The following is a 25,708-nucleotide window of genomic DNA, read 5'->3' as shown; positions in this document are numbered from 1 at the left end:
ACCTGGATAAATGCAAGGTGATGCATTTTGGAAGGTTGAATTTGAAAGCTGAGTACAGGATTACGGTTAGGATTCTTGGCAGTGTGGAGGAACAGAGGGATCTTGGGGTGCAGGTACATAGATCCCTTAAAATGGTCACCCAAGTGGACAGGTTTGTTAAGAAAGCATATGGTGTTTTGGCTTTCATTAACAGGGGAATTGAGTTTAAGAGTCGTGAGATCTTGTTGCAGCTCTATAAAACTTTGGTTAGACCACATTTGGAATACTGCGTCCAGTTCTGGTCGCCCTATTATAGGAAAGATGTGGATCCTTTGGAGAGGGTTCAGAGGAGGTTTACCAGGATACTGCCTCGACTGGAGGGCTTATCTTATGAAGAGAGGTTGATTGAGTTCGGACTTTTTTCATTGGAGAAAAGGAGGAGGAGAGAAGACCTAATTGGTCCATACAAGATAATGAGAGGCATAGATTCAGTCGATAGCCAGAATTCACCTCTATTTCCCAGGGCAGAAACAGCTAACCAGAAATGGTCATAGTTTTAAGCTGGTTGGAGGAAAGTATAGAGGGAATGTCAGAGGCGTGTTCTTTACACAGAGAGTCGTGAGAGCGTGGAATGCATTGCCAGCAGCAGTTGTGGAAGCAGGGTCATTGGGGACATTTAAGAGACTGCTGGACATGCATTTGGTCACAGAAATTTGAGGGTGCATACATGAGGATCAATGGTCGGCACAACATCGTGGGCTGAAGGGCCTATTCTGTGCTGTATTGTTCTATGTTCTATGACTCTATAACTCTAAATCACATTAGAGACTTTTTAATACAAAGTCCCACTGCCTGGCTGACTGCAAGACTTTGTTTCCTTCTTCTTTCCTACATTCTCTCACACTGTAGCTCAGTCATTCCCTGATACTCATAGAACATAGAACGTTACAGCGCAGTACAGGTCCTTCGGCCCTCGATGTTGCGCCGACCTGTCATACCAATCTTAAGCCCTTCTCACCTACACTATTCCATGTACTTGTCCAATGATGCTTGTCCAATACGCTTGTCCAATGATGACTTAAATGTACTTAAAGTTGGCAAATTTACTACTGCTGCAGGCAAAGCATTCCATATCCTTACTACTCTCAGAGTAAAGAAACTTCCTCTGACATCTGTCCTATATCTATCACCCCTCAATTTAAAGCTATGCCCCCTCATGCTCGCTGTCACCATACTTGGAAAAAGGCTCTCCCTGTCTAACCCTCTGATTATCTTATATGTCTCTCTTAAGTCACCTCTCAACCTTCTTCTCTCCAACGAAAACAGCCTCAAGTCCCTCAGCCTTTCCTCGTAAGACCTTCCCTCCCTACCAGGCAACATCCTAGTAAATCTCCTCTGCATCCTTTCCAAGGTTTTCACATCCTTCTTATAATGCAGTGACCAGAATTGTACACAATACTCCAAGTGCGCACCAGAGGTTTGTACAGCTGTAGCATAACCTCATTGTTCTGGACCTCGATCCCTCTATTAATAAAAGCTAAAACACTGTAAGCCTTCTTAACAACCCTGTCAACCTGGGTGGCAACTTTCAAGGAGCTGTGTACCTGGACACCGAGATCTCTCTGCTCATCTACACTACACTCCGCCCACTATTATTTACTGCCTGTTCATAACCCCATGTTTATTAACCACTCTCCATATACTTGCCTATGCTCAGCTTTCTAGCACTTCTTAATATGATTCACTTTCATTTCTTCTATTTCTCCTTGATATTCTAAGTCTATTTCCAGAACTTTCCAATCTTCTCTCTTTTCATACAAATCCCTGAAACTTCAGAGATTTCTTACATCAAGCTGAGATACTTAAATCTCAACACACCTGAGAATATTTCTACTGTGCACCTTCACAATGCTGTCACAATGCTGTCCATCACTGTTCTCTCGCTCTAGTAACGCTGCCCTCACTGCTGCTGTTACTAATTTCTGAACCACCATTCCATCATCACTACCGCCCCACAATTAAATTCGGAGTCATCAGTCCAGTTGATGGCATATTTTGAGGCTATCCCCTTTGCATTGATCAGGCTTATTCCACAAAACTTTCAGCCCCTGCCTTACCATTCTCTCAGCCTAAAGTATCCTCTTTCCATTTACGATTACTACTTAGGCTTCTGCTGGAATATCCATCTCTGTATCCTGACCTTCAAGGTACATTAAAAACATTTATAGTAGTACATGTACAGAATCCGTATATAAATGATCTGGAAGAGGGCACTGTTGGTATGATCAGCAAGTGGCAGATGACATGAAGATTGATGGAGTAGCAGAAATCATAGGGGACTGTCAAAGAATACAGGAGAGTTGGGCGGAGAAGTGGCAGATGGAGTTCAATCCAGGCAAATGTGAGGTGATGCATTTCGGGAAGTCTAATTCAAGAGCAAATTATACAGTAAACGGAAAAGCCTTGGGAAAAGTTGATGAGCAGAGAGATCTTGGAGTTCGGTTCCATTGTACCCTGAAGATTGCTGCACAGGTGGATAGGGTGGTCAAGAAGGCATATTGTATGCTTGCCTTCATCGGACGGGATATTGAGTATAAGAGCTGGCAGGTAATGTTAAAACTGTACAAGACATTGGTTAGGCCGCATTTAGAATACTGTGTATAGTTCTGGTTGCCACATTACCAAAAGGATGCGGATGCTTTACAGAGAGTGCGAAGAAGGTTTACGAGGATGTTGCCTGGTATGGAAGGTGCTAGCTATGAAGAGGGGTGGAATAGGTTAGGATTGTTTTCATTAGAACAAAGGAGATTAAGGGGGGACCTGATTGAGGTTTACAAAATCATGAAAGGTATAGACAGGATAGATAGAGATAAGCTTTTTCCCAGGACGAGGGATTCAATAACGAGCGGTCATGCTTTCAAGTTGAGAGGTGAAAAACTTAAGGGGGATACACGCTGCAAGTACTTCACACAGATGGTGATAGGTGCCTGGAACGTGTTGCCAGCAGAGGTGGTAGAGGCAGGCACGGTCGACTTATTTAAGATGCGTCTGGACTAAGATGAGTAGATGGGAGAGCAGAGGGATACAGATGCTTAGGAATTGGGCGACATGTTTAGACAGTACATTTGGATCGGCTCAGGCTTGGAGGACCTGTAAATTTTCTTTGTTCTTCTTTGTTCTAATCCTGCATCTTGGTTTTTGTATCTTCCACAAAATAAGATGAATAGCGAAAGTCTTTTCCCCAGGGTAGGGGAGTCCAAAGGTGAGAGTGAAAAGATTTAAAAGGGACCTAAGGGACAACTTTTTCACACTGAGTGTGGTATGCATATGGAATGAGCTGCCAGAGGCGGATACAATAACAACAACTATCCTGTACATGGATAGGAAAAATTGGAAAGGACATGGGCCAAACACAGGAAAATGGGACTGGTTCAGGAAACCTGGTCAACACAGACTAGTTGAGCCAAAGGGCCTGTTGCTGTGAAGTTGAGTAAAGTAATTGTGGATTAGGAGGCAGGACATTAGAAATTGGTGTTTCTAAAATATTGATGCTTGTAAAATGCCAGGGGGGAATGCATTGCACGATCCTTTTAAAAGATTGTGCTTCTTCTGTGCTTAGAGATTTAAAATGCTACTGCACAGGGGGCAATTGGTAAGTTGGCAGAACTAACTGCCATACGCTAGAGATAACAGCTCTCAGCTCTTCGAGAAAGCATCATCTATTTACAAAGGTACCAAAGGCGGAGAAGATGTTCCTGACAGAATATTCCAGAGGACACATAATCTAGTTGTAATTGCAAAATACTAAATTCTATTTGTTTGATATAAGTGGGGCTTATATTTATTGGAACAGCATACCATTAGAATCTTGCTTTATTCAGGAATAGTTAATAGTTAGAGTGGATTTCTTCTGTTTGTTATTAGTTTGGTTAATTTGTTCACTGTTAAGAGTTAGATAAATAAATTGTTACTTATTGATTTTAGAGTGTCAGGGATTTATTTTCTGTAATCATTAGAAGTTTCTGAAAAGCAAGTTACACCACATTTCATACTCATTTTATAAAGTATAAGAGAGTATCACAGGTTCCTCTTTCATATGAAAAATCTGTGCAGCAGAAAACTGAAGACGACACAGGGAGATCTACAAACAGGGGAAGATCGACACCAGAGATGACAGCTGATGTCTGGTTTTGAAAACTGCGTTGCTGTAAATTTAATAGGGGTTTTATTGGATCAATATATTTTCAAAGATTGGGAGGTAGATAACAAACCTTTAAGAGAAAGGAGGGTTAATGTTGTAAATAGTTGTTGTTCAATGTTAGAGTTAAAGAATAAATTTTTTTTATTAATTAGTGGAATTTAGGTAGCACTCTGTCACTCATACTTTAACAGATTATGAGGCAAGGCGAGCTTTTTTGTGTGTTTGGTTTAATTAGCAGAAGGGTTTATTGCCAAGTTGTAACAAGAGATTGAAGATATGGTTGCTAAATTTGCTAATGACACAAAAATGGGGAGGAAAGTAAGTTGTAAAAAGGACGCAAGGGGCTACAAAAAGGTATGTTCAGCGTGAGTGGGTAAAGATACCTCAACAGTGAAAGATTGCAGAGTCCTGAGATGCAGCAGCATCTGAAAGCCGAAGCGCATGAATTGCAAAAGGTTAACATTCAGGTACAGCAAGTAATACAGGAATGCAAACAAAACATTCTTGTTATTGCAAGAGGAATTGAGGGAGGGAATTTCTGCTTCAGTTGTACAGAACATTGGCAAGACCACATTTGGAGTCCTGCATACAGCACTGATTGTCCTAGATTAGATTACATTACAGTGTGGAAACAGGCCCTTCAGCCCAACAAGTCCACACCGACCCGCCGAAGCGTAACCCATCCATTCCCGTACATTTACCCCTTTACCTAACACTACAGGCAATTTAGCATGGCCAATTCACCTGACCTGCACATCTTTGGACTGTGGGAGGAAACCGGACCACCCGGAGGAAACCCACGCAGACACAGGGAGAATGTACAAACTCCACACAGTCAGTCGCCTGAGTCGGGAATTGAACCCAGGTCTCTGGCGCTGTGAGGCAGCAGTGCTAACCACTGTGCCACCGTGCCGTCCTGTTTAAGAAATGATGAAAAGGTTTGCTAGTCTAATAACTGGTAGGAGTGTGTTGTCATATAAGGAGAGGCTGTACAGATTAGACTTATATCCATCGAAGATTAGAACAGTGAGAACTGTTTTGATGGAAATTTATAAGATCCTGGGAGGACTTTACAGGGTGGATGTAGATAGTCTATTTTTAGTAACGGGAGAATCTAGAACGAGATGTTTGGGGGCACCTATACAGGACAGTTAAAGAGAATGTATTTTCTCTCAGAAGGTTTACTGCCTTTGGACTCTTCTTCAAAAGGCAGCAAAGGCAGAATCTTTGAATGTTTTCAGGTAAAAATAGACAAATTCTTGATAAGCAAAGAGGTGAAAGGTTACGAAGCTTCGGCAGGAATGTGCAGTTGAGGTTAAAATCACATCAACTGTGATTTTATCAAATGCAAAGCAGCTTCAAAAGGCTAAGTGGCCTACTTCTGGTCTTGATCCATCAGGCCTGTCTTGGCTCTCCAAATGAGCAATTTGCCAATAGCATTTTTCCCCATAATCCTGCATGCTTCCTTTTGAGAAAACAGTCCAATTCCCTTTTGAATGGTTTTATTGAACCTGCCTCCATCACATTCTCAAAATGTGCATTTCACACTTTAACCAGTTGCTGTCTGAAGTTTTTCTCATGTCACTTTTGCACCTTTACTAATGAGTTTAAATCTTTATAGCGACTTACGTATATATACACCCAGGTCTCTGTTACTGCACACTCTTTTAGAGCTACCCCCCTAACATTAAACAGTTTTTCCATGTTCTTCCTACTAAAATGTACTTAGCTCCAATCCACACTATTGCAGACAAACAAGTGACCTTGAAGCCATTTAAAGAACACAGTCTGGGTGAATGCTTGTGTCCACTAGTTAAAATAGAGTTTATGAATTATTCTCACTCATATTTTTTCCCATAGTTCTGCAAATTATTTCATTTTCAGATAATTCCCTGAATCCTTTTGAATCTCCTTCCACTGCCCTTTCATTGTTGTGTTCCAGATGAAAATAAAATTCTCAATACAGTTTCAAGGTGATTGGCAGAAGATCCAGAGTTGTGTCCTGCGATTCTCATTTCTTCATGATGTGGAGGTACTGGTGTTCGACTGGCATTGACAAGGTCAGAAGTCAGGTAGGAGAAAGTGAGGACTGCAGATGCTGGAGTACCAGAGTTGAAAAATGTGGTGCTGGAAAAACACAGCAGGCCAGGCAGCATCCGAGGAGCAAGAGAATCGATGTTTCGGGCATAAGCCCTTCTTCTGAAGTCACACAACACCAGGTAATAGTCCAACAGATTTATATGAAATCACAAGCTTTCAGAGCGCTCGTCCTTCATCAAGAGAAGTGACAAAGTAACAGCGCTCTGAAAGCTTGTGATTTCAAATAATCCTGTTGAACTATAATGTGGTGTCAGGTGGCTTACAGAACATAGAACATGGGTAGCATGGTGGCACAGTGGTTAGTACTGCATCCTCACAGCACCAGGGACCTGGGTTCGATTCCTACCTTGGGCGACTGTCTATGTGGATTTTGCATATTTTCCCTTTTCTGTGTGGGTTTCCTTCCACAATCCAAACATATGCAGGTCAGGTAAACCGGCCGTGCTAAATTGCCCGTTGTGTTAGGTGTATTTGTCAGGGGTAAATAAAGGATAGGGGAATGGATCTGGGTGGGTTACTCTTCAGTGGGTCAGTGTGGACTTGATGAGCTGAAGGGCCTGTTTCCATATTGTAGGGAATCTAATCTAATTGAATTACAGCGCAGTACAGGCTCTTCAAGTCCATTGTTCATTGGATAGGCATATGGACGAGAATGGAATAGTGTATGTTAGATGGGTTTCAGATTGGTTCCACAGATCGAAGTTGAAACTTTATTGCTGGAACAGCACAGCAGGTCAGGCAGCATCCAGGGAACAGGAGATTCGACGTTTCGGGCACAGGCCCTTCTTCAGGAATGAGCAGAGAGTGTTCAGCAGGAGAAGATAAAAGGTAGGGAGGAGGGACTTGGAGGAGGGGCGTTGGAAATGTGATAGGATATCACATTTCCAACGCCCCTCCTCCAAGTCCCTCCTCCCTACCTTTTATCTTCTCCTGCTGAACACTCTCTGCTCATTCCTGAAGAAGGGCCTGTGCCCGAAACGTCGAATCTCCTGTTCCCTGGATGCTGCCTGACCTGCTGTGCTGTTCCAGCAATAAAGTTTCAACTTTGATCTCCAGCATCTGCAGACCTCACTTTCTCCTCCACAGATCGAAGGCTGAAGGGCCTGTACTGCACTGTAATTTAATTAGATTAGACTTCCTACAGTATGGAAACAGGCCCTTCGGGCCTCGAACTGTAGAACCAATCTGAAGCCCATCTAACCAACACTATTCCACTCTCGTCCATATGCCTATCCAATGACTATTTAAATGCCCTTACAGTTGTTGAGTCTACTACTGTTATAGGCAGTGCATTCCACACCCCTACTACTCTGAGTAAAGAAACCACCTCTGACATCTGACCTATATTTATCATCCCTCAATTTAAAGTTACGTCCCCTAGTGCTAGCCATCGGCATCCAAGGAAAAACGCTCTCACTGTCCAATCTATCTAATCCTCTGATTATCTTATACGTCTCAATTAAGTCACCTCTCAACCTTCTTCTCTCTAACAAAAACAGCCTCAAGTCCCTCAGCCTTTCCTCGTAAGACCTTCCCTCCATACCAGGCAACATCCTAGTAAATCTCCTCTGAACCCTTTCCAAAACTTCCACATCCTTCCAATAACGTGGTGACCAGAACTGTAAGCAATACTCCAAATGTGGCCGCACCAGAGTTTTGTACAGCTGCAGCATAACCTCATGGTTCCGCTTCTTCTTTGAAACCATCAGCAACCTCTCCAAAGTCTTATTCTTCAGAAAGTTACATGCCCAGAACAGAACAGAGCAGGAAGCTCCTCATTGATGTTTTATAGAGGTGGAACATTATTTATTTATCTTTCTACTAAGCATCTATTTGTAAAATGTTGGACTTCAGATGTCTCTTTCGCAGCCGCATCAAATTATTCTGCAAGCTTCATAGATCGGATTGTGTGCATCCAGGTTCCTCTGATCCTTCACTCCCTTTAAAATTATTCAGTTCCTTTCCTCCTTCAATGACAATATATGTATAAAGAAGGTAGCTTTTGTGTATGTGCATGTCTATGAAACTTCATTTTGACATTCCATTTCCTTCAGCTGTGGACTTTACACTACAAGTGTTATGTAAAAATTTGTATTGGCAGTGTGTGGTCAGGTGACGTGCAGGGGACAGTTTGAGTGTTAAGTGATTAATGGGTTAGGTTGATGATTTGATTGCAGCTTGATGAGTGGATCACAAGTGAAGGGCTGCACGAGTCAACTCTGATGTATAGATGCTGAAGTGATGGCCTGTGGCTGCAGGTATGACAGACTGGGGTTAAGTCTTCATAGAATCGTAGAGCTCCTACAGCGTGGAAGCAAGCAACTTGGCACAAGAAGTCCACACTGACCCTCTGAAAAGTAATCCACCCAGACCCATTCTCGTAATGTTCAACTTTCCCATGACTAATGTACCTAACCTACACATACATCCCTGAACACTATGGGCAACTGAGCACAGCCAATTCACCTGACCTGCACATCTTTGGACTGTGGGAGGAAACTGGAGCACCTGGAGGAAACCCACGCAGACACAGAGAGAACGTGCAAACTCTACACAAATAGTCGCCAGAGGCTGGAATTGAACCCAGGTCCCTGGCGCTGAGGCAGCAGTGCTAACCACTGAGCCATCGTAGATTAAGAGATATGTGGGTGATAGTCTGAGGGCTTGGAAGGTGATGGGAAGTGGCAGAAGGAGAAGGCTGGTGCTGTGTGAGTGATGAGTCAAATGTTACAGGGATACTTACTGGACTGCCGTAGAAAATATAGGTCAGGTCCTGCAAGGGCTGGCTGGTCGAGAGCTGCACAATCGTACTGAGGGTTTATTAGTGGATGATTATGCAAACAATATTCTCTGGCAGGCTGGACAGACTTGTTGCTTTATCCTATCTGACACGATGTATTGTCCAAGGAAGAGTTGGGTCAATAGCCTCCCTTGTTCTGATCCATTTGAACAGTTTGACAGCTGTTAATTATTCTGTGCCCACAGCAAACTAAGAGAGAATTCTAAGAAGATAAACTGTAAACTTACCTGAAAGGAATTTCACATTTGTGCAGGACTCGTTGGGAAGACCAAGCTTCAATGGGAGTTCCTCCCCAACATGATTCCACCAAGCCGATAGGATACTGTAGCTTATCATAGAGGTATTGACCAAACAACCAGCAGACAGCCGAGAATGAGGTGAAGTTGCCTTGTCCAAGAATCTCTAAGATTCAATAAATGGAAATGATGACAAGCAGGAAGCAAACTTAGCATCTTCAAATAAACATTGAGCCTTTCCACGATCAAATAGAGAGAAAATCAGACAAAGGGAATATAATCTTCAAACTAGAGTTAGACCTTGTAGAAGTGAAGTCAAGAAGTATTTATTTTGAACAACAGCTACTGGAAATCTGGAGCACTAACATCCTGCATTCTGTCAGACAGACTGACACCCACACACACACACACACACCCACCCACTCACAACCAGATGTGACTGAGTTCATAGAATCATAGAGTTCTTTACTCAAAACTGAGGGCTTTGTCAGGAATGCTAAAATGGCTGAAGTCTGCTTTTAGCCATTTAACAATCACAGTATAGCCACTGAAGTCAACTCGTCTACCTCCCAGCAGGCAGAATAGTAGTTTTTTAAAAAAAATGTATTAAACAATACACAGTTTACAAAACAATTAACATTAGCAGCTGTATACAGAGAAATAGCAATTTTACAAGGGAGAGGAGCATCAAAACCAGGCCCCAAACCCTACTGAAGAAGGGCTTATGCCCGAAACATCGATTCTCCTGTTCCTTGGATGCTGCCTGACCTGCTGCGCTTTTCCAGCAACACATTTTCAGCTTTGATCTCCAGCATCTGCAGCCCTCACTTTCTCCTCGAAGATTTTAACCTACTGCGAATCCTCTTGCAAGGATGCCTTCCTTGAAGAAGCTCTCTTCCTCCCTCTACAAGGATTTCAGTGAGTCCCTCTCTCACTGCACACCCCAGGTCATCTCCTCTGCACAGAAGAACTCAGATTTCTCCAGTTTCCTCATTTACCCTCCGCTCACCTTGTCTCAGTCAAATCCCTCAAACTCAGCAGCGCCTTCCTAATCTGCAATCTTCTTCCTGACCTCTCCGCCCCCACCCCACTCTGGCCTATCACCCTCACCTTGACCTCCTTCCACCTATCGCATTTCCAACGCCCCTCCCCCAAGTCCCTCCTCCTTACCTTTTATCTTAGCCTGCTGGACACACTTTCCTCATTCCTGAAGAAGGGTTTATGCCCGAAACGTCAATTCTCCTGCTCCTTGGATGCTGCCTGACCTGCTGCGCTTTTCCAGCAACACATTTTCAGCTCTGATCTCCAGCATCTGCAGTCCTCACTTTCTCCCCAAACCCTACCGTTCAACCAGTTTTCAGGGAAAAGAATAGTAGTTTTTTTTTATATCTTTTTGTTTTTTTTCTTTTTTTTTGACAAACAAGGGAGAGTCCTTGACACTGGTCCAGCTCCCTCAGAGCCAGGTCTCAGAGGAAACAGGATGTCTAACACTCCTGTTTATTTTTTCTATTTTATTACTCCCACACTACTGCCTAACTGCGGTAGTGCTTATTTTTTCCCCAGCACCCATGTTGTGTGAGGAATAGTAATTTATTGTAGCAAGAAGGTAATTTCCTGCAACTGGTTTTCTAACTTGCTTTAATATTGGCTGATGCAATCCTTGATTTTGTTGCTTATATATTTCCAATTATATACTCCACAATTCTTGCCATCCTCAGACAGAATTCAATTATTTTATGTGCTTTATTGAGCTCTTCTCAACTCTTTCAGGATAATGACTATTTCCTTATGCAATGTGCCACCTTAGGCTGTCAATTAATCTCTGTATGCCTTTTCGGTAGAAAGTTGAAAAACAGGATCTCTTATGTTGTAATTTTGGGATTTATGAGGCCAGAAATAGGAAGATAATATAGTTGAACACGAGGATAAAGTGTGATGTAGGAGCGAGGGTTTCAGCTTTGTAACAAAATGCATGTGACAGTAATTAAATCAAATAAAATGGAATTCAACCCTGAAAAGTGAGAGGTGATATACTTTTTTTAATAGAATTATAGAATCCGTACAATGTGGAAACAGACCCTTTGGCCTAACAGGTCCACATTGACCCTCCGAAGAGTTACCAACCCGGACCCATTCCCCCACCTTGTTGTCCTAAATTTACCCCTGACTAATGCAACTAACCTACACATCCCTGAACACTATGTTCAATTTGGCATGGCCAATTCACCTGACCTGCACATCTTTGGACTGTCAGAGGAAATCGGAGCACCTGGAGGAAACCCACGCAGGCACAAGAACAATGTACAAACTCCACATAGGCAGTCACTCAAGGCTGGAATTGAACCTGGTCCCTGGTGCTGTGCGGCAGCTGTGCTAAACATTGAGCCATCCTTTAGAAGCAGTGATGAGACATGGGAGTATTCAATGAATGGTAGGATACCAGGTGAAACAGAGGGATCTTGTGTGCTTGTCCACAGATCCCTGATGACAGCAGGACAGGTTAATAGAGTAGTTCAAATGAGAATTAGGTTTATAGTTACATGTGCACAAGTACGGAATTATAGGTACAGTGAAAAGTCACCCATCCCAACGTCATGTTAGGTACAAAAGTACCCAAGTACAAAATTTTAAATTCAAAATAGAAAAGAGAAAGAAATACAGTTAGAAGTTCAACATTACAGTGCTTCCGTAGTCTGGGCCTGCAGTTGCTCCATGCTGGGTTTTCCTCATGAGGGCCCCACACTGGGCTGAGTCTCTCACTGCCAACTGCCATCCAGACTTGCAAGCTACTGACCGCCATCCAGGCTGGTGAGCTGCTTCATCTCTGACCACCAACCAGGCTGGTCGTCTGCTCTGTCTCTGACTGCCATCCAGGCTGGTCATCTGCTCCATCTCTGCCATCCAGGCTGGTCAGCTGCTCCATCTCTGACCGCCATCCAGGCTGGTGAGCTGCTTCATCTCTGACCGCCTTCCAGGCTGGTCAGCTGCTCCGTATCCGACCACCATCAGGCTGGTCAGCTGCTCCATGTCCGACACCATCCAAGCTGGTCAGCTGTTTTGTCTCCAACCACTGGTCAACTGCTCTGTGTCTGACCACCGTCCAGGCTGGTCAGCTGTCCCATCTCCGACCGCCTTGCAGGCTGGTCAGCTGACTCGCCACTGACCGTCAAAGTCCCGCCAACTCCAGTCACTGCAATGCTCCGCACTCCAATGTCATTGCTGCCACTGCCTCCACAACTGAACTCTCTCCAGAATGTATGTTTAAAAAAAAACCTAAAAAACTGGGAAAAAACCGAGGATACTTGCCTTTGTCTGCCATGGCAAAGATTATAAAAGCTGGTAAACTACGTCAGAGCTCTATAGAAAATTGGTTAGGCCATTGCTGGAGTACAGCGTCCAGCTCTGGTCACCACATTATACAAGGATTGTTCTGGAGAGACGCAGAGGAGATTCACCAGGATGATGCCTGACTTGGAGGCAGTTTAGCTATGAGAAGAGGCTAGAAAAACTTGGTTGCTTTTTTGAGCAGAGAGGGTTAAAGGAGGACCTGACTGAGGTGTACAAGATTATATGGACATGACCAGGATGGATAGATTGCAGCTGTTCCCCTCAGGTGAGGGTCAATAATAAAAGAGCATACTTTTAAGGTGAAAGGCAGGAGGTTTAGACATGAGTTGAGGAAAGATCTTTTCACCCTGAGAGTAGTGGGAATCTGGAATCCATTGCCTAGAGGACAGTAGGGTTGGAAAACATTGCAACCTTTTCAAAGTAAGTGAATGAGCACTTCAAATGTCATGGAATTCAATCCGGATAAACGTGACGTGATACACTTCGGCAGTACAAAAGGTGAGGGAATACATGACAATTAGTAGGCCCCTGGGAAGCACCAAGGATCAGATTGTGTATATACACCGATTCCATCGGTTATTGGGACACGTGGATAAAGTGGTTAAGAAAGTAGGTACAATTGCCTTTACTAGGCAAGGACATAGAATTTAAGAGCAGCGTTGTTATGCTGAAACTGTTTAAAATGTTGGTTAGGCCATTGTAGTGCTGGAATGTCCCTTCTAAATAAAATAACAGCCCTTTGGAACACTGAGAGCAATGTTGGCCAACTGAATAGCATGCTGGGAAAACTGGCCAACTGAGCAGCATGCTGGGGATTGGATCAGGCCAGATGACAGGTACGCACACCAGTTACCTTGATTGACTATATTGAATAGGTGTCAATGAGACAGTGGAACTAAAATATTAAGCCATGAAAGCTTGCAGCATTCACTGTCAAATTGAATCAGGCCAGACAGATAAGCAAACTATTCACCTTGATTGATTATCGAATGTGTTGTTGATGAGACAATGCTGCAAGGTTTTGGATGGACTGATATTGAGACACCCTGGTTCCGAGGGTTGGTTTAATCAATAGGGGAAAATTACAAGATCCAATGCTGTCTTTTGTAATCTGAGATTGAAACTCAATTTATATTGTGCATTTTTACATCAAACTACTGCTAAACCACTGTCTTTGGAAATGACCCAGATAACAAGTTAAGAGTCATAGAATCATAGAGATGTACAGTACGAAAACACACCCGTTAATTCAACTTGTCTATGCCGACCAGATATCCTAAATTAATCTAGTTCCATTTGCCAGCAATTGGCCCGTATCTCTCTAAACCCTTCCTATTCATATACCCATCCAGATACCTTTGAAATTTTGTAATTGTACCAGACTCCACCACTACCTCTGGCAGCTCATTCCATACATGCACTGCTCTCTGTGTGAAAATGTTGCCCCATAGGTCCGTTATAAATCTTTCCCATCTCACCCTAAACCTACGCCCTCTAGTTCTGGACTTCCCTAATCCAGTGAAAATACCTTATTTATTCACCCTATCCATGCCCCTCATGATTTTACAAACCTCTATAAGATCACGCCTCAGCCATCGACACTCCAGGGAAAACAGCTTCTTTCTATAGCTCAAATCCTTCAACCCTGGCAACATCTTTGTAAATCTTTTCTGAACCCTTTCAAGTTTCACAGCATCCTTCCTATAGGAGGGAGGCCAGAATTACACACAATATTCCAAAAGTGGCCGAACCAACGTCCTGTACAGTCACAACATTGACCTCCCAATTGTTATATTCAATGCTCTGACCAATAAAGGAAAGCATATCAAATACCTTCTTCCCCCTTCAAATATATCAAGGAGATGACCTTGATTCTAATTTTTTATCTTATTTAAAGTGTAAGGTACTGTGTTCCAGATATAATTTAATTGGTTGCGATACTCAGCTTTAAGCAAAACATACTTTATTCTTACCCTAATGTTAAAATACAAACAAAAGGAGGAAGGACTGGTATAACTTTAAGTCTATTGAAAAACTTAACACATTAATAGACTATTTAACTACTAAACAGCAATTGATCCAATATAGTGACATCCCATAAACACGTCCTTCGCAAAAATGTGGAGGAGCCGATGTAGGACTGGGATGGAAATTTTTTTTTTAAATCACACAAGGAGCACCTGAAGGAGTAGTGCTCTGAAAGCTAGTGCTTCCAAATAAACCTGTTGGACTATAACCTGGTGTTGTGTGATTTTTAATTTTATCCTTAGCAAAGGCAAAGTCAGTCAAACAGATTGCCTCACGTGCAATTCTGGCCCAGAAAGCGATCCCAAGCTTTTAGGTGTAACAGAGAGACAGAGAGAGAGAGAGACGTAGCAGTTTGCATGACTAGCTTCAAAATTAAAGGCGGCACAGTGACTCAGTGGTTAGCACTGCTGCCTCACAGCACCAGAGTCCCAGGCTCAATTCCAGCCTCGGGGGACTGTGTGTGTGGAGTTTGCACGTTCTCCCTGTGTCTGTGTTGGTTTCCTCTGGGTGCTCGTTTCCTCCCACAGTCCAAAGATGTGGAGGCCAGGAGAACTGGCCATGCTAAATTGCCCATAGTGTTAGGTGCATTAGTCAGAGGGGAATGGGTCTGGGTGTGTTACTCTTCAGAGGGTCAGCGTGGACTGAAGGGCCTGTTTCCACAATGTAGAGAATCTAATCTAATCCCAATAATTGCTGAAAGCTTAACTTAAACCCTAATTCTGTGGGGGCCCATCTTTACCAATGCATGCTGTTTCTATTGATCCAACCTTTTAAAAAAAAAACAACAGGCTCAAGCTAGTCTATCTTTTTAATATGTTTTGAGGGAGTTTGGTCTGGTCCATAACAATTTTTCACTTATAATATTTATGTCAAACTGTCTTTAAGATCTTATTTGTGAATGAATGCATTTGTGGTTTTAAACAGCAAATATCATAAGTCTCATAGTAGTTAGCTAGTAATCCATTTTTGTCTTTATTCAAAAGAATAAATTTGTTTACAATAAATATATTTTTCCATTAATGACAAATCCTTGTGTGAAATATATTTATCCTGAATACCAGTGTGATGGGATAATTTATCATCTTGGTGATTTGGTTAACGAAGTAGTGGAATGGCGCCTCAGTGATTAGCACTGCTGCCTCACAGCACCAGGGACCAAGGTTCGATTCCGGCCTCAGACGACTGTCTGTGTGGAGTTTGCACGTTCTCCCAGTGTCTGCGTGGGTTTCTTCCAGGTGCTCTGGTTTCCTCCCACAGTCCAAAGATGTGCAGGTTAGGTGAAATGGCCGTGCTAATTTGCCCATAGTGTTCAGGGATGTGTAGGTGAGGTCCATTAGTCAGGGTAAGGGAAATGGGTCCAGGTGGGTTACTCTTTCGAGGATCGGTGTGGACTTATTGGGCTGTAGGGCCTGTTTCCACACTGTAGGGATTCTATAATTCTAGTTACACATTTATAATGACTTGTGGAATAGTGAGGTTCAACTATCTGCACTGTCTTCTCAACCGTGTTAGACATATAGCAACAAGGGATATGGAATAAAGGTGAGTTAGTCAAATGAAGATCCCAATCTGCCACGGTTTGACAATATAGCCTGCCAATACCATTCTGTAGGCTAAAGCTTTCTTCCTCGCTATTTACTTTAACTCAAATTTTCGTGTCATCTGCAAATTTACTGACCATACCTCCTCCATTAATGTCAAGACCATTTCTATAGACAACAAACAGCAAGGGAGACTCAGCATCAATCCCTGTGTTTTGCAACTGGACACCAGACTTCAAGTGATCAAAACACTCATTGACAATGACCGCCTGCTTCCTGAATTGGGTCCAATTTGCTAAATTACCCTAGAAACCATGAAGTCTTAGCTTAACCAGTCTCCATGTGAAACCTTATCAAAAGCCTGACGGACATCCATTCGAACTACATCTACATAACCAGTCACCTTGTCAAAATAAAAAAAACAACCAAAGCTTCCAAACTTAAAAACATGTGAATCTTTTACTTTCTCTATGCTGGAGGGATGTTCTGTAGTTGAATATTTTTAACGCTGTGATAAACAGAATTCAGGTCTCTCTCAGAATCAAGGTTATGGGGAATGGACAGCAAGTTAGAGTTGAAGCTCAAGATCAGGCAAGGTTGTAATGAATGGTGTTGTGGGATCAAGGACTCAAATGGCCTACTTCTGTTACTATTTTTTCCTGTTCATCTGGTACCTTGGCGGCAATGTACCATTCTGGAAACAGGGCTGTAAGCACGAATCACCTATCTATTCTCCTCATAGTATCCCCTATCACTGTTGCCTTCTGATCTTCCTCTTCCTACACAGCAGAGCCAAACCATCCATGGTGTTGTGACTACACTTCCCAAAGGAATTGAAGACTGGATGGGGAAAAAAAACTGATTTATTACAAATACCATATTTTCTTCCACATTAAAACCCGAATCTATACCATTAGTTAAATCCATCAACTGGAAGAATCTCAGAAAGCAGAATATCATAGACAGCCAAACAAGGAGACAGTATGCACAATAGGGAACTGCCCTGCCAGTTAGGAATACGAATATAGTGCAATACAACACACTGCATGTTATGCCATACTTTAATTTATTGTTATTTACCAGATCCATGTTCAAACTTGAACAAAACTAATGTTATGAAGTTCAAGGTGTGTACCGTATCCTTAAGAGAGTGTGAATGTTGTTATGAACTGAGAAATGACAAGCATCTGTGATATGACTAGATGGTAGTCCCAGAGTGTACTGGAAAGTTGAAAATATGTAACATTTGGCTGTGAAATGGATATCGGAGTTTGGGTTGCTGTTTTCACAACAATACGAATTTAACCCATCAGATTAAATTATGTACCATGATACTAAAACCCAATCGAGTTTGAATTTATTGTCTCATTGGTTCAATGTTGGCAAAACAATGTGATAAAATGAGGACCGTTGAAAATTGATCAGAGAGCAACTGCCAGCAAGACAGAAACGCCTGGAGATCGAACATCTTGCTCTCCAAGAAATTAGGAAATGCTCTTATGAAAGGTACCTTTTCACATGAAACATACTCATAGTAAAAATGAAAACGATGACCCAGGGAATTCAGCAATCAGAAGAGTGAAGTCACAGAAGATGACAGCTGCTGTGTGGTTTTTGAAATTTTAAGTAAGTGTCTTATTGGAATAACATACTGTTATAGAGTTGGAGGCAAATAATAAACAGTTAAGAGAAAAGGGGGCTAAAAGTTGTGAATAATTGTTTAATGTTCACTTTTAGAGTTAAAAAATAAATGGATTCTACTTCCTTCAAATAGAGGAATTTGTGAGTTACGAGGCAAGGCGAGCTTTTCTGGGTGTTTGGTTTAATTAAAAGAGGGGGCCACCTCCTTGTCGTAACAGTAAGGTTTTCCAAACAGGGCCCTGAGAAATATTTTCTGTAGACTTGACATTCTTTTTGGTTTGTTATTTTGAAAATAGTTTTGTAGATACTTAACACAAAGAACAAAGGTTATATTGAGTAAGCCGTTTGCGTCCACTGCTAGAGTCAGTCTTCCCCGCTACAATGTTACCCTTCAGTGCAATACCCGTCTTACCTGCAGTGGGAATCGACCACTGTACTGCAATGCTATCAAGATCATTCAACTCTTCAGCTGATTCGCTCAATCCTGCTTGGAAGAGTCGTATATAAGGATAATGGGAAGCAAGCGAGAGCACTTCACTTGCATTAATAATCTGAAAGACAGGAAGTATTGCAATGACCATATTGCACACTACATTATTAAACCAGACAAACATAAAGCTCAACATACGTTTACATTAACTCTTAAGAAATTTTGCAACTTAGAGCTGTTTCCAACACTTCACTCCCCTCACTGCTATTCAGAGATACTTCGAGAGCCTCATAACACACTCCACCTCTTCTTCTCTTTACAAACCCCTTCCCTCTCCCCTCATGACATATGTGACAATGTTGCTCTTTTTACAAGGTTATGTTGTCCTTGTCTTTTTTTCAAAAGGGGGTCATAAACGCAGCAGTTCCGATATGACTGGAAACATCTACTTGAGAATGCTTTTAAATCTTTCTTTTAAAAAACTTGTACAATGAAAGGGGAGTGACCGGTTCTCCCTGTTCAGGATTTGGTTTGGTTTGCTTTCGGCAAGCAGTCAGCCTTTGAGGCAGCTGCTCAAAGAAACAGCTCCATGCTGATCGTCTCTCTCTCTGACATCTCTCCTGTGTTTTATCTTACTTTTTTTGCCAAGGAGATGTTAATGGTGATGTTGTAAGTATTTGGAACAGCATCATTAAGTTGCGATAGAGTCAACTGGATTTTCAAATAGTTATGTTATTCTACATTATATATTCTACATTATTCTTTTGTCCATTTATATATAAATTCTGTTTTGTTTGAAACAGAGTGGTTGGGCCAGCTGCATCACTCCTGGAGAAATTAATTTACACCTGCTTAAAACAACTCAAACAGTTAGGGTCCAGACGGTCTTTCTGAAATGTTTTGAGGGGTCTGACCTGGTCCATAACAAATTGGGGGCTCTTTGCGCAATTTGTTCCAAAGTTCCAAATTGGCATTTGGGTTGGTAGACTCAGTGGCAATGAGTGGTTAAGTCTTTTGTTATGGGTGTTGAATTCAGTTGGTTTAAACACTGCTTGGTGTAGGAATGGCTCTTTCAGTCACTAAGAGTTTCCTGGGGGTGGAACAAGTGCAGGCTTTACAGAAGGTGAACAAGGAAAAGCTGCTAGAATTGGCAAACAAGCTGGAGTTGGAGCTGTCTCTTTCCATGAGGAAAGGAGAGATAATTACAGTGTTCTGAAGGTGTAGGTGTGTTTAAGAGAGAATGAAAACTGGCACGGAGCTAGAAAGGCACAGAGTATGCTACAAAATTTCAAAAATGTAACATTTGGTTGTGAAACAAATACCTTAGCTGAGCTGTTATGCTACACAACAAATTCGAATTTGGCCAGTTTAAATTATGCCCCAAGATACCAAAATCCAATCAAATTTTCATTTTAAAGTTTTGATGACATCAAACCAATGAGACGGACCAATGAGACGGTCCATTGATTTGGTGTATTTAAAAATCAGGCATTTTGAACAGTTAGCCAGAGCGGCAAAAAGCACCAACAGACTGCCCCCGCAGAATCGCTCTCTGAAAGGTACCAGTTCATATGAAATCTGTGAAGCAGAAGACTGAAGAAAAGAACTAAGAATAATCTACAGAGGAAAATACAAAGGGAATACCAAAAGCTGACTGGTTTTGAAATTTGCATTTTTGCGAAACTTAATCAGAGGGTTTTAATCGATTCAGTATAGTGTTGCAGAGTGATCGGTAGATAAATTGATCAGACAAAGGAGGTTTACACTGTAGATAATTTTGCTTTAATGTTCTTTTTCTTTACTTGGCGTGAAAGAATAAATTGTTAATTTTTTCCTTAAATAGTGGAATTTCAGTAGTTCTTTATCACTCGTACTTTAACAGATTATGAGGCGAGGTGAGCTTTTCTGTGTGTCTGGTTTAAATTTGCAGAAGCATTTACCCAGTGTCATAACAGTCCGTGATTTGAACCATTGAAACATATCCAGTTTGAGATGTGGACATATTTGAATAGATTTGGGGTACGGAAAAGCCCAGTAGATTTAAAAACTTACAAGTTAGTGTCCGAGAACTTTAAATAAAACATAGATGAGACAATTTGTTTAATTTTGGTTACTTGTGGTTGGTTAAATTAAAAGCGAGAGAAATGGCTCTTAAAATTGCTAAAGAGGTTCTGGGGCTTGAAGTTGATTCCCAAATTTGCCAAAAAAGTTTAGAAGGAAAGAACAAGACCTTACTCTTAGAATTAGCAAAGTGTCAGAATTGGGTTTAACCAAGGACTAAAGTAAAGCTGAAATTGTAAGGCAATTACGCAAACACTTAGGTTTGTCAGAGAAACAGACAAGTGCAATAGAGTTGGAAAAACTTAAATTACAATCTTAGAAGATAAACAAAGAGAGAGAGAGGAAATGGAGAGGGAGACAGAAAATGAAAGAGAGAGAGGAGAGAGAAAGAGGGGGGAAAAGAGAGAGGGGAAAAAGAGAGAGAAGGTTCTTATCTGAGCAAAGAGAGAGAGAAGAAAAGGGAGAGAGAGAAAAAAAGAGAATTTGAACTTGAGACGTTGTGACTTAGCAAAATCATATTAACAGGATGGAGGTTAAAAGAGCAGGTGGTGATACATACAAATATGTCAAAACTCTGCCACATTCTGATGAGAAAGATGTTGAAGCCTTATTTATTTCACTTGAAAAATTAGCTAGGCAGACAGAGTGGTCCGAAGACTTGTGGGTAATGCTTGTTCAGACTAAACTAGTAGGCAGAGCTAGTGAGGTATTTGCAGCGCTGTTAGATGAGAGGTCATCTTAGAACTCGTGACCCCTAGTAATTGAGTCCTCCACTCTGGGAAGAAGTTTTTTGTTATCCACCCTGTCTACACCTCTCATGATTTTGTAGGCTTCAATCAGGTCCCCCCTCAACCTCCATCTTTCTAATGAAAATAATCCTAATCTACTCAACCTCTCTTCATAGCTAGCGCCCTCCATACCAGTCAACATCCTGGTGAACTTCCTCTGCACCCTCTCGAAAGCATCCGCATCCTTTTGGTAATGTGGTGACCAGAACTGTATTCCAAACGTAGCCAAACCAAAGTCTTATACAACTGTAACATGACCTGCCGTCTCTTGCACTCAATAAACCATCCGATAAAGGAAAGCATGCTGTATGCCTTTTTGACCTCTCTACTGACCTGTGTTGCTACCTTCAGGTAACAATGGACCTGAACACCCAGATCTTTCTGTACATCAAATTTTTCTAGGCCTTTTCCATTTCTTACATGGTTGGCTCTTGAATTGGATCTTCCAAAATGCATCACCTTGCAGTTGCCCAGATTAAACTCCATCTGTCATTTCTCTGCCCAACTATGCAACCTATCTATATTCTGCTGTATTCTCTGACAGTCCCCTTCACTCTCTGCTACTCCACCAATCCTAGTGTCATCTGCAAACTTGCTAATGAGGCAACCTACACTTTCCTCCAAATCATTTATGTATATCACAAACAACAGTATGTGTGCGGCATGGTGGCACAGTGGTTAGCACTGTTGCCTCACAGCGCCAGAGACGCGGGTTCAATTCCCGCCTCAGGCGACCGACTGTGTGGAGTTTGCACATTCTCCTCCGGGTTTCCTCCGGGTGCTCCGGTTTCCTCCCACAGTCCAAAGATGTGCAGGTCAGGTGAATTGGCCATGCTAAATTGCCCATAGTGTTAGGTAAGGGGTAAATGTAGGGGTATGGGTGGGTTGCGCTTCGGCAGGTCGGTGTGGACTTGTTGGGCCGAAGGGCCTGTTTCCACACTGTAATGTAATCAAATCTAAAATCTAATCTCGTCTCAGCATGGATCCCTGTGGAACACCATTGAGGTCTCAATTTTGAGAAGCTCCCTTCTACTACTACTACTCTGTCTCCTGTTGCCCAACCAGTTCTCTATCCATCTAGCTAGAACACCGTGGTCCTCATGCGACTTCACCTTCTTCATCAGCCTACCATGGGGAACCTTATCAAACGCCTTAGCGTCCATGTACATGACATCTACAGCCCTTCCTTCATCAATCAACTTTGTCACTTACTCAAAGAATTCTATTAAGTTGGTAAGACACTTAATTCCCCCGCACAACAACATGTTGCCTATCATTGATAAGCCTATTTTCTTCCAAATGGGAATATGTCCTATTCCGCAGTATCTTCTCCAACAGCATCCCTACCACTGACATCAGGCTTAATGGTCTATAATTACCTGGAGTAATCAAACATCTATCCCTTACCTCAGCATCCATCATATCCTTCTCCTCAGTGAATATCGATGCAAAGTACTCATTAAGAATCTCACCCATATTCTCTGACTCCATGGATAACTTTCCTCCTGTGTCCTTGAGTGGGTCAACCCTTTCTCTTGCTAACCTCTTGCTTCTTATAAATGAATAAAAGGTTTGGAATTTTCCTTAACTCTGTTTTCTAAAGATACTTCATGACCCATTTTAGCCCTCTTAATTCCTTGTTTCAGATTAACGACTTCAAATTCAGTAAATGATCAGGCTCAGGAGGGTGTCACTATCAGCCAGGCAAGTAGAGGGATACAAGAGATTGTGCTGAAGGAGCCCCAGTCCTTGAGCTTGTCTAACAGCATTGAAATTCTTGCTCCCTGTGTGGATGAGATTGGGGGCTGTAGGAAGGATGAGCAAACTGACCAAAATACTGTGGATCAGGGAGTCTTTCAAGTGGGGGAGCAGGGTGCAAAGAAAAGGGAATTGCAGTTGTAATTGGGATAGTATAGCCAGTGGAATAGACACTCTTCTCTCTGACCAAGATTGAGAATACCAAAGGCCTGATGCTCAGAATCAGAATATCTCATCTTGGCCGCAGAAGAATTTGGAGAGAGGAGAAGGATCTAGCTTCCGTGCTCCACTAAGGTACCAACGTTACTGCCAGAAAGAGGAAACAAACTCTGCTGAGGGAAAATAAATAGCTAGGAGCTAAATTTGAAAGCATGACCGAAAGGTAAGAATCTTTGGATTATTTGCTGAGACATGAGCAAATTACCGCAGGGTAAACAAGATCAAAGTGGTAAACACCTGACTCGAAGACCACACCAGGGAGAAACTGGTTTGAATTCATGCGATATTGGCATCAGTACTGGGCAAGGACAGAGCTGTTCCGATGGGATGGGCTCCACTTGAATCCTGCTCAGATGACAGCCGTGTGTATCACTTAATTAGGACTATCAATAGTTTTGGACGGGGCGTGGGTTGGAGGTGTCCACTTGGATGGAAAATTATGGACAAAGTTAAAAGCATAGAGGAAGGGCTCAGCAGAGGTTATGAAAGTTTCCAGTACAAGCAACAGGGCAGACAGTATGGAAAGAGGCAAGAATCTAACTTCAGATGCGGCACAGAAGTGGTTAAATGTGAGAAGTGGGGGGTGGGGGGGGGGGGGGCTTAACTGAGAAAAAGGTAAATGACTTGTAGAACAGACTGAAATCGACAAATAAATGTTGTGGGTATCACAGAGATATAGCTGCAAGGGGATTAGGGCTGGGAACTAAAGTTCCAAGGATACATGTCTTATCAAAAGAACAGGCAGTTGGGCAGAGGGGGCCAGTTTGCCATGTTAGTAAATTAAATCAATAGCAAGAAGAGATATACAGTTGGAAGGCACAGTTGAGGATCGCAAAAGGAAAAAGACCTAATGGGAGTTGTGTACAGGCCAACTAGCAGTAGGCAGGATATGGGGAAGAAAATAAATCATAAGATAGAATAGACATGTAAGAAAGGCACTATTACAATAATCTGAGGTGTTAATGGTAGGCAATAATCTGAGGGGACTTCAATATTCAGGTAGACTGGGAAAATCAGATTGGTAGCAGATTAGGGCAGCATGGTAGCTAAGTGGCTAGCACAGCTGCTTCACAGTGCCAGGGACCCAGGTTCAATTCCAACCTCAATCTTTGTGTAGTTTGCACAGTCTCCTCGTGTCTATGTGGGTTTCCTCGGGGTGCTCCAGTTTCCTCCCACAGTCCAAAGATGTGCAGGTTAGCTTAGCTGGCCAATGCTAAATTGTCCATAATGTTCAGGGATGGGTAGGTTAGGTGCATTAGTCAGGGGTAAATATGGGGTGGATTACTCTTCGGAGGGTCGGTGTGGACTTGTTGGGCTGAAGGGCCTGTCTCTACACTGTAGGGAATCTATTATCTCAAGAAAAGGAATTTGTAGAATGTCTGAGATGACATTTTGGAGCAGCTTGCAGTATAGCTCAATAAGGAAGAGGCGATTCTGGATTTTGTGATACGTCATGAGGCAGATTTGATGAGGGAGCTGAAGGTGAAGGAACCCCTCAGGGTCGTGACCATATTATGATAAAATTCACCCTGTGCTCGAGAGGGAGAAGATTGAATCAGTTGTAACGGTATTACAATTGAGTAAAGGTAACTACAAAAGCAAGAGGGAGGAGCTGGCCAGAGTGGATTGGAAGGGGAGCTTCGCAGGGAAGACAGTGGAGCAACAATGGCAGGATATTCTGCAGGTAATGTGGGAGCCACAGCTGAAATTGTCCCAACGAAGAAAAAAAACAGACTAAGGGGAGGATGTGGCAACCAAGGCTGATGAGGAAAATCAGGGACAATATTAAAAGAGAAAGGATACAATGTGGTGAAGATTAATGAGAAGCCAGAGGATGGGAAGCCTCTCAAAAGCCAGCAGAGAATAACTGAATAAGCAATTAAGGGGGGGGAGATGAAATAGGAGTGTAAAAAGCTCATAATATAAAAGAAGGTTGCAAGAGTTTTTCTTCAGATACCTAAAAAGATAAGAGAGAGGCAAGAATAGACAATGGACCATTGGAAAATGAGGCTGGAGTAGCAGTAATAGGGAACAAAGAAATGGTGGAGGCACTGAAAATGTAATTTGCATCAGTTTTCCCAGTTGAAGACACCAGCATCACATCAGACCTTCAAGTGAGTCGGGGGAGAAATGAGTGTAATGGCAATCAGTAAGGAGATGCTGGGGAAACTGCAAGATCTGAAGTTGGGTAAATCACCCAGACCAGATGGACTACCTCCAAGAATTCTGAAGGAGATAGTTGGTGAAATTATCCTGGCATTGGTGGGGATCCTTTAGGAAACACTGGAGTCAGTGAGTTTCTGGAGGATTGGAAAATGGCTAACGCCACACTTCTGTTTAAGAAAGTGGGGGGGGGGAAGAGTTAGACAAAGGAGAGCCAGTGAATGTGATCTATTTGTATTTCCAGAAGGCCTTTGACAAGGTACAACAGAGGAGGCTGCTAAATAAGAGCCCAAGGTGTCACAGGCAAGGTGTCAAGACAGCAGCCAGTGATTCAGAGTTCCTCAGGGATCAGCGTTGGGACTACCACATCTGTTTATGTTATACATGAATGATGTAGGCGAAGAAACTGAGGAAA

The 25,708-nt window shown here is 42.4% G+C and overlaps 1 protein-coding gene across 2 annotated transcripts in view; it reads right to left on the bottom strand.

The window, feature by feature from the left end:
• siae (sialic acid acetylesterase) overlaps window positions 1-25,708 on the bottom strand; it is a 168,883-nt gene that overhangs the window by 115,873 nt on the left and 27,302 nt on the right. For both annotated transcript variants that reach the window (XM_087976542.1, XM_043676962.2), the window contains exons 4-5: window positions 18,287-18,425; window positions 9,308-9,482 (exon numbers count right to left, since the gene is read on the bottom strand). In XM_087976542.1, the coding sequence (XP_087832668.1) occupies window positions 9,308-9,482; window positions 18,287-18,425 (314 nt within the window). The remainder of the gene's footprint in view (window positions 1-9,307; window positions 9,483-18,286; window positions 18,426-25,708) is intronic.

The sequence above is a fragment of the Chiloscyllium plagiosum genome, unplaced genomic scaffold (assembly GCF_037043375.1).
Source record: "Chiloscyllium plagiosum isolate Xiang-an unplaced genomic scaffold, Cpla_swu_hap1 HiC_scaffold_29, whole genome shotgun sequence".
In the NCBI taxonomy this organism is placed as follows: Eukaryota; Metazoa; Chordata; class Chondrichthyes; order Orectolobiformes; family Hemiscylliidae; genus Chiloscyllium; species Chiloscyllium plagiosum.
This window is presented reverse-complemented; position numbering and strand designations above follow the sequence as displayed.